General features: G+C 37.8%; 1 protein-coding gene across 4 annotated transcripts in view; it reads right to left on the reverse strand.

Annotated features, from left to right (window-relative positions):
- The window catches only part of Znf568 (zinc finger protein 568), a 78,393-nt gene that overhangs the window by 11,992 nt on the left and 56,493 nt on the right, over positions 1-9,908 (reverse strand). For all 4 annotated transcript variants that reach the window (XM_087191233.1, XM_013077410.3, XM_004858985.3 and 1 more), the window contains 3 exons: positions 9,858-9,904; positions 2,275-2,398; positions 1,542-1,637 (listed from right to left, as the gene is read on the reverse strand). In XM_087191233.1, coding sequence (XP_087047359.1) covers positions 1,542-1,637; positions 2,275-2,398; positions 9,858-9,904 — 267 coding nt within the window. The remainder of the gene's footprint in view (positions 1-1,541; positions 1,638-2,274; positions 2,399-9,857; positions 9,905-9,908) is intronic.

A 9,908-nucleotide genomic window follows, 5' to 3' on the forward strand; every position in this document is an offset into this window, starting at 1 on the left:
CCAATTCAAGAAGTAGAGCATCTGAATAGATCTGTAACAAACCGACTAAAGTAGTAGTAAGAAATCTTCTCACAAATAAAAGCCGAGACCCAAGTGGTCTCATGCTGAATTCTATCAAATATTTAAAGAAAACTTAATACAGATTCTCCTAAAAATTTCCAAAAAAAACAGAAGAAGAAGGAACATTTTTTTTTTTTTGGTACCAGGGATTGAACTCAGGACCTTGTGCTTGCGAGGCAGGCAGCAGAACCACTGAGCTAAATCCTCGGCCCACAACATTTTTGAACTAATTCTGAGGCTAGTATTATCTTGATACCAACCCAAAGATATCATGAGAAAACTAGACCACTGATGGCAAACTTTTAGAGCTTTCAATGATACAAACAGCCTTCTGTGGCACGTGTGCCATAGATTCGCCACCACTGCTACAGATCAATATAGTGGCAAAAGTCCCCAAAATATAAAACCAAACCAATCCAGCAGGATAGAGAAAGGATTAAGTGCTACAACCAGATAGAATTTGTCCCAGAAAAGCAAAGTTGGTTTAACATCCAAAATGTTATCATATTAACAGAACAAAGGACAAAACCTACAGGATGTAGGTTAAGATGTAGAGAAATTACAAAATTAAAATGTAGAGAAATTACAAAATTAAAAAAGTATTAAAATCTTTTCATCACAAAAACATTCAACAAACTAAGAAAAGGGAACCTGTATACAAATACTCATAGCATCATTAGTCATAATAGCCTAAAAGTAGAAACAACCCAAATGTCTACCAATTGATGAATGGATAAACAAAGTATAGTATATTCACACCAGGAAATACTATTTGACAACATAAAAGAATAAAGTACTGGTTATTCATGCTACAATATGCATGAACACTGAAAATATTCTTCTAAGTAAAAAAAGCCAGTCACGAATTTCATACTATGTGATGTCACTAATATAAAATGTCTCAAATAAGCACATCTGTACAGACAGAAAGTAGATTAAGAGGTTTCTTAGGGCTGAGTATGGGGAGTGAATGATAATGGGAATGGTGTTTTTATTTTGAGGTGATGAAAAATATTCTATTCACAATATAGTAAAAGCCAATTGCACACTTTTAATGGATGGATGAATTTTATGATATGAAAACTATATCTCAATAAAGTTATTTTAAAAAGGAGAAAACTCCACCTGCCTCACAAGCACAAGGTCCCGAGTTCGATCCCTGGTACCAAAAAACAAAACAAAACAAAGGAGAAAACTGGACCCAAAGTGAAGAAAAAATGCTAATCACAGAGAAAGGAGGAAGGCCTTTTGTCTCTGAAATAAGAGGGAAATATGACTCAAGAGTAGCAGGACAGTGGTAAGTGGAGTAATAATTTGGAGCCTTGTGCTGGCTGAAATGTACTTACTTTCTTCCCTAGACCTCAGCCCTTCGGTTGGTAGGGAGCTTTGCTACCAGCATCTCATGTGAGAAGTGTTGCCTTCTCACACGCTGACTGTGTGACAGCCTGCTGTGGTCTCCCCATGGATTCATCATCACTCACCTGGATAACATCCTTTTATCTCCTTCCTAGAAACCATCCAGGGCTCTTTTCCCTGCTCCAATAAGGAGATCACACTTGGCGTAGTATCAGAAAGTCCTGTTCAGAAAAAAAAAGGAAAAAGGTAAATGTTGTGGACCTCAGAATGAAAATCAGTCATGATTATTGTGCCTGCTAAGTATGATCTATCAACTTGACATGATTAAGAAATACCTGGAATATTAGTAAAACACATTTCTGGGTGTGTCTGGGCGCGTCATGGAGGCGAGACCTTGGGTAGTATATACATCCCTGGCTCCTTCCTCTCTGTTGCTATTGCTCTGCTTACTGCTTGCCATGAACTGAGAAGTTTTGCTCTGCCATTCCTTTCTGCCATGTTTCTTCCTTGGAGCCGCATACAATGGACTGAATCACTTGAAACTCTGAGCCAAATTAAACCTTTCTCCTTTAACTTGTGGGTGTTGAGTAGTTTATCCCAGCAACAAGAAAGGTGACTAATGCAATTACAGAGAAAGAACCAAATAGAGTTAGGGTCAAAAGAAGGAGTGAGAGCAGAGGAATGGGGAAGACAAAGATACCCAAGGAAAAACCCATTTTTAACTTCTTAAGAAACCATTCTTTGATGAACAAGAATTGTTAATTCAGACTGGCACTTGAAAATTATTGAGGAAAAATGAACAAGAATGAGCATAAATATTTCAGAAGGCCAGTTCTGAATTTTGAAGGGTAAACTTACTCAGTGAGATCAGGTTTTGGTAATTCTCCAGCATTACATCTCGATACAAAGCCTTCTGAACAGAGTGTAAGCATTCCCATTCCTTTTGTGAGAAGTAAATGGCCACATCTTTGAAGTTCATGCCCTGAAATCACACAAAAAATGTACTATTTCAAAAGTTATGGACAAAATCTTTAAGGTAGTTATGAAAAAAAGTGAAAAGTGGAGAAAGCAGTACAGTATGGGAGTTCTAGTCGGAAATAGGGCTTTGATGGATCCTTCAATGTAGATTGGTCAGGTGGAAACGAGGGGGATCAGAGACAATTGCCCGTAAGTCTTAAGCATGCCTGCTCTTGCAGATGTAACTTCTTGACACTTCCTTTATCCACCCAGGTCTGGGGATAAAAGAAGTTCAGATAAGTGTTGTTTCTCAAACTAAATCATACATGCAAGAACATGCATAGAGCACACTCTGTGTTCAGCACATACTTCTCATTGCTTCCTCCCCATTATCCCATACAAGAAATTGAAAAAAAATCTAGATTTTTCCAAAATACAGTGGACCCCTGACTTACAAACTCAATTTGTTCAAGAGGGCTGGTTATAACTCAGGTTGGTCAATTGAAGGTTCAGGTTCCTCTACACAGCCTTCAAAGTCTCTCTCCTATATACAGGCAGATCTCAGTGTCCTTAGAGAGACATTGGCCCAGGATTTCTCGTTTAATCTCATGCAGGAAAGGATGTTGTAATGTTCCTTCCAGAACTCTTTAAGGGTTAAATCTGTACCTGAGACCATCTAGAAGCACAACCAGCAGGCATTTAGGTTGTAACTGGAGACTGTTCATGTTAAAACTAAAATTCCAGTCATAACCCAAGTTGTTTGTAGGTCAGGCTGGTTGTAACATATCTCTGAAAATGAATGTAATTTATATAATTTCATAATTCAAAAGTCAGGCTCAAGAAAATAAAACCACCAAAACTTCAGGCCCAAACTTCTAGAATATTAAATCCTAATCATTTTTCCATGTTACCAAAAATTCTTAAACAGACATCATTTTTACTGGCTGCATTTTATATACTTATTCTTTTTTTGGCACTTGTTTGGAGAGCTTCTTTAAAGATCTTTTGCAGTTATGAGAGTCATTACTTTCTCAATGCATACATCTAGATAAATTGTCTCTAACTACTCTCCTTGTACTTTAGCTAACAAAACTGTTGGAGAAAGATCCTCATTTACAACAATGTGACCTAAGGTGAGCACATACTTCAGGAATTCAAAATAGAGCCACTTATTGGTATCCATCGGGCACAGGCTCCTGGGAAATATCACCAAACTTCATACACTCAATTTGTTATAATCCAATCATTTGCTAGTCCTAAAAATCCCATAGAGCCAGCGATACTGGCAGATACCAAGACTTCAACAAATTAACATCAATTCCCTTCTAATTAGAAAACCCAAGTTTACAACATCTGACGCTGCTTGGCCATTCAGTTCCATTTCATCAAATGACAGCTCTAAGAAGGGAGGTATAGAATTTCTAGCAAGGGCTGTTTTTCCCACTCCATCAGTACTCTTGGTGGAAGGGTATGCGCTTGGGAAATGCTAAATAGTTTGCTGGTGAATAGCTAAATATGTGTTGGAGTACAAAAGAACACTTACATGACAGTAACATTTGGTAGAATCATTGATTGAAGCAACTGACCAACTGGTAGAAGCTAATCTATGCCCAGAATGGCTTACTACAACCCCTTTTCTCTGGAAGATGCCTCTGCCACTGCAGGCATGCCAAAGACCTGATGGAGACCTCAGGCTCTTGATCCAGGCCCAGGTCTGAAGAAAGGTTTCTGAAACAAGGGCTTCTGGTCTCTCCTGGGGCCTAGCAGATGCCATGCATCAGATACTTCCATGGCTTTGTTCTCATAATCAAGAATTGGGACCCACAGAACTGAGCAGAAATCCACTGAATCACTAATACTGAGCCACACAAACCAGCATGATCAGCAGGCCCTGTGGAGCCTCAGCACAGCTTAACTACCTGGTTGTATACTGCAAATGGCTTTACATGAAAGCACAGTTCTCACAATCTTTATAGCCTAGTTCCTACTTGAGATCATCTATGGCTTTTCTGTCTAACATTCTCTATAGCTCCTACTCTCAACCTTGTTGCTGATGATACAGTGTTCACCACATCTCAACTATAATTATTGTGCTATATGCATTTGACATTCCTGGTGCTTCACATTTAATTCCTCAGGAGAGCTCACAAACACTAAAGGAAATTTTAGCTTGGGGAAGAGAAGTCATTTATTTGGATTTGCAGTTAGCAGTGGCACTGCTGGGTTTTGAATCTAGATTTCTCCAAGTTCACTGGTGGATGTTTTCTGCTTCTGGCTCTTGCAGATGCAGCTGAAAATTTCCTGAACATTTAAAAAAACCTTCAGCTGCTATTTTCATGAGCACAAAATGCTAGATTTGCTCTGTCACTGCAGAGGATAGCAGTCTATGAGGGAAGATCAAAGGCAAAACAGAAAAGAAAAGCAGCTGTACAACAAAATTCTTTTATTCAAAAATATCAATCAAACCCCCATGACTGGCTCAGCACCAAACACCCCCCCGCCCCCCCCCCCCATGAAGGAAAAACAAGAAAAGCAGAAGCAATCACAGGACCTCAGACTCTATAGGGTACTAGTTACCATGACCAAATAATGGACTGAATATTAAAAATATTCTGGAATGCTGTATGAGCTGACAAAAAAAGGAAAAAGGAAAGCCATCTCTAGAGCTTAAAACTAAGGGAAAATGGGAACTAAGGGGAGTTTGCTGAGCATCTGAAGGTTATTTTGCCTGGAGAATGTCTGCTGAGCCCAGATAACCATGGGCTTTGACAGTTACCATCTGAAGAAGTAGGAGCAGGAGGCCAGGCCTAGAACTGGCCAAGATAGGAGTCTAACTGGTTCCATACATCAAAGACCTGAGACCTTTAGGAAGTAGTACTTTGGAGCTGGAGGGAAAACTGCCTAATTTGAACCTGGGCAGCTGGTGGAAAGAAAACATTCTCCCTGAGGTACTATAGCCACAGCCAGCCCTTACAAAGGCCTGCAGTTCACATTTATATTACAAAGGTGTATCCACAAATCTTGCTATCTATGAATTTAAAGTGGTTATGACTTGGCAGTATTCACAGTGAAAGCAAATACAGATCTGTTTTATCAGAACAACCTTCAACATGGTCCCAAGAACACATGGGTCGAATTCCAGGGAAAATGATCTAAAAGTAAAAAATAAAACAGCACAATATTGTAAATGCTCTAAATGCCACTGAACTATACTTTAAAGTGTTCGACTGTATGTTATATGAATTTTGTCTAAGGGAGAGGAGAAAAAAGAATCAAACACAGAGTATAATTTAAAACAATTTTGGATTAAAGACAGATTATGCAAGAACAATCAGACTGACAGATTACTATTCAGTAACAATGTAAACCAGAAGACAGCAGAATGTCTCAGTGTGCTGAGAGAAAATTACAAATGAAGGCAAATAAAGACATTTAAAAAAACCAAACACAGAGAAATTCATTAATGTACTTCTATTTAAGAAAAAGCAATCCCAGATGGAGGACTTTAGACATAAGAAAAAATGGTGAACAAAGAGAACAGTAAATATGTGGATAATTTAAGCTAATATTCATTGTATAAAACACTAGAAATGCTGTATGAGTTTAAAAAATGATGGAAGAAAAAGACCTGAGAATAAAACAAGTTGTTTAATTAGTTAAAATATCCTAGGCCTTATAGTATTCAGCAAGAACATAAATATATTCTTTTGTTTTCAAATTTTAAAAGTATGCTAAAATTTCTAAGGTAACTACTAAGTAAACAAATAAATTATAACTTTCAAACTCACAGAGGGCAAAATGACATGAGACAAAATACAGAAAAGGTAGAACAAAAAGCATAAATAAATGCTGTCAATTTATCAATACTTACAACACTACAAACTAAACTAAACTAAATGCTCTCATTGACAGGCAAAATAGATCAAAATTGTTAAAATCCAAAGGCCTATTATATCCTGTTTATAAGAGACACATCTAAAACATACATTTTCAGAAAGACTAGGAGTAAAAGCCAGGAAAAGGTAAACTTGTATGCATGACCAATAAGTAAATATATATTATATACATATATATATATAAGTAAAAGAACAGAATTATGACAAATGAATATTAGACATATTAGGAGACTTTAACACAATACTAAAAATAACAGATATGTACAACAGACACGACGTCAGTAAAAACAGAGACTACTTTAACAAAATTAATAAATTGGATAAATAGCTACATATAAAATAAATGTACCAAATTAAACTGATATTCTTCTCAATCATATATATAGATGATTTGGAAAAACAGCCACATTGGCCTAAGCATAAGAGTAAAACATTTTGCATGAATACATACCAAGAAAAAGATGTACATTAACAGTATTGCCTAAGGAGGAGTGGGAGTAAGTTTGCAAATGGAAAAGAAGACAAGGAATAAACAAACAGAAGAGAAGGGCTTTGCTCACACTAGTAATAAGAACATGCCATAAAGTGAAAATTGTTATAAGTTGAATACTGCACTTTAAGCCTCCTTTACCATGGGAAAAATGAAGAAACAGAAAGAACATTCTTGGGCTGGGGGCTGGGGATTTAGCTCAGTGGTTCTGCTGTCTGCCTCGCAAGCGGAAGGTCCCAAGTTCGATCCCCGGTACCAAAAAAAAAAAAGAACAATCCCGGTCTTACTTTATGAGATCAGACCAGAAGTCAGCAAGGTTTCTGTAAAGGGTCAAAGAGTAAATATCTCTATTGCAACTTCTCAACTTTGCTACTGCTGCACAGAAGCAGGTGTAGATTTACAAAAATGAGCTAGCATGATTATGTTCCCATTAAGCTTTTTTTATGGACACTAAAATTTGAATTTCATATAATTTCCATACTCCATTTTCCTCTACCAGGCACCATCTTTCATATATTTTTCATATATATACATTTTTTCCCCAGCCATTTAAAAATGTAGAAAATATTCTTGGTGTGCAGGGTAGGGCCACAGTTTGGCAACTGCTGGGATAGAGTAACTTGCACAAAAATGTTTCAAGACCTAAAATAGTAGGTCAGTCTTATACAGTCCAAAGATACAAAATTCTAAATAAATTGTTAACAAACTGAATCCAATAATATGTAAAAAAATTACAATACTGTGCATCATAACCAAGTTAGAATTTTCTCAATAAAGCAAGATATGTATGATATTAGAAATCAATTAAAGTTATTTAGGAACAGTAATGAATGAGAAAACTCTTTTATGATCACTTTAAGAGACAGAAAAGGTATTATTTATGATAAAAATTTAAGAGTAGAGCCAGGCATGGTGGTGCATGCATGTAATCCCTGCATTCAAGAGGCTGGGGCAGGAGGATCACAAATTTGAGGCCAGCCTGGGCTACATAGTGGGTTCAAGGCCACTCTGATCTACATAGTGAGACCTTGTCTCAAACACACACACAAAAAAACAAAACAAACAAAAAAACTTTAGAGTAATTTAGGTATAAAAAGCACTACCCTTAAACTAATAGACATATATTAAAAAACAAGAGGGCTGAGGATTTAACTCAGTGGTTCCGCTGCTTGCCTTGCAAGCACAAGGACCAGAGTTCGATCCCCGGTACCAAAAAAACCCAAAAACAAAAAAAATAACAAGACAAGAGGGCTAAGGATTTAGCTCAGTGGTTCCGCTGCCTGCCTTGCAAGCGCAAGGTCCCGAGTTCAATCCCCGGTACCAAAAAAACAAAACAAAAACAAAATAAGAGCAAGCATCATTAGAAAAAGTGACAAGTCAAAAGCATCTTTTCTAAAATTGCTCAGTTTTTGTACAAACTATCTCTTATCTGAAGTGATTGGGACCAAAAGTATTTCAAATTTTGGAATATTTGCATAGATGTTAGCCAATGTGCTCAAAAAGTTTTGGATTTCTGAGCAGTTTCAATTTTGGATAAGGAATGCTCAATGTGTACCCTATACATTTTCTGCTACTCAGTAATTAATAAAAGCAGTTTTTAAAAGATAGTTATAAAATACTGTGATAAGGACTATGACTGATGCAGCAATGGGGAATGTAGTTACTTAGAGGTACAAAACACAACCAGGAGGCTCATGCAGGCTTTGTAGATGCGGGTTCTTCAGCTGGGTCTGGAAGAACCCAGAGAAAGGGGTGGTGGGGAATAAGTGCCGCTCTTGTGTTTCCTGTGCGATGGAAGAAAAGACAGTACTGTCCATTCTGGGGATGGTTAATAGTTCAGTATAACAAGAGTAAGAGAGAAAGCAGAGAGATGAGGCTGAAAAGAAGGACCAGACCAGGAGATATTTCGACTTGTTCTCTAAGTTGGTCAGACTTAATTGAGGGGCCCCTCTCCTTCATTTCCTTCTTGTGGTGCTAGGCATTAAATTCAGGGTCTCACACATGCTAGCAAATGCTCTACCACTGAACTATAACCCCAGCCAAACTGACGGGTTTTTAAGCAGAATAAACTGGCTCTAAGTTAGAGAAGACTTACTACATGAAATGAGGTAACAGTAACTTACTGTTGAAGTAAGTTGAAGGATATGTAGAAAGTATCATATAACAAACGGAAGATTAACTGGGACTCAGAAAAGGAACAGAATTTCAAAGAACAGAAGGCAGACTGAATACCATTCCTATATTATCAGGAAGAATATAGTTAGATTATTTTTATCTTGGGAAAAATATCTAGAGCTTAAAGGAATAGATAACACCCTAGGCTGCTAGAAATTTGTAACCAAAAAGGCTACTGCAGCTGCAGGTGGTGGCAGCTACATGGATCCCAGCCTGGGCAACATGGCAACTTAGCAAGACCCTATCTCAATATAAAATTTTCAAAAACAGTGTTCGCTTCAGCAGCACATATACTAAAATTTTCAGAAAGGGAAGGAGGATGGGGATGTAGCTCAGTGTGAAGGCCCTGGGTTAGTCCCTAGTATCATAACACACACACACACACACACACACACACACACACACACACACACACACACAAAGCTACTGGAGTGGTCCTGGAGAGGTCAACAAAGAAATTAGTGAGATTTAAGTGAGTGACCTTAATCTGTCCTTCAATTTCCCTGAAAAATCACTGGGGCAGGTTCACAGTCAAGACAGTTCTGATGAGCTGAGCGTGGTGGCTCACACTTATAATCCCAGCACTCAGGAGGCTGAGGCAAGAGTGAGTTCAAGACCAGCCTGGACTGCATAGCAAGACCCTGTCTCAAACTCCACCCCCCAAAACAAACAAACAACAACAACAACAAAAATCAAAACCAGACCATTCTGAGAATGAACAAAATCCAAAGAAATGGAAATTCTAGATCACATAAGACAATTTGTACAAAGCAGACAGCTCTGGGGCTGGTTTAGGAAATCTGCTCCACATTGCAGTCTTCTCCAAACCACTAATTTAGTATTTCGGGTAAATTCCAGAAATAGGATAGCATCTTGAAAACCAAGAAACCCTTTCTAAGAAGAAAGTGGGAAATGCAGCTTACCTTCACCATTACTTTCAATGCACAATTCTCTCTTCTTCTTCTGGGTTCTTA

The sequence above is a fragment of the Heterocephalus glaber genome, unplaced genomic scaffold (assembly GCF_053883595.1).
Source record: "Heterocephalus glaber isolate CG9 unplaced genomic scaffold, H.glaber_assembly_v1.0 deba00001561, whole genome shotgun sequence".
NCBI classification, from domain to species: Eukaryota; Metazoa; Chordata; class Mammalia; order Rodentia; family Bathyergidae; genus Heterocephalus; species Heterocephalus glaber.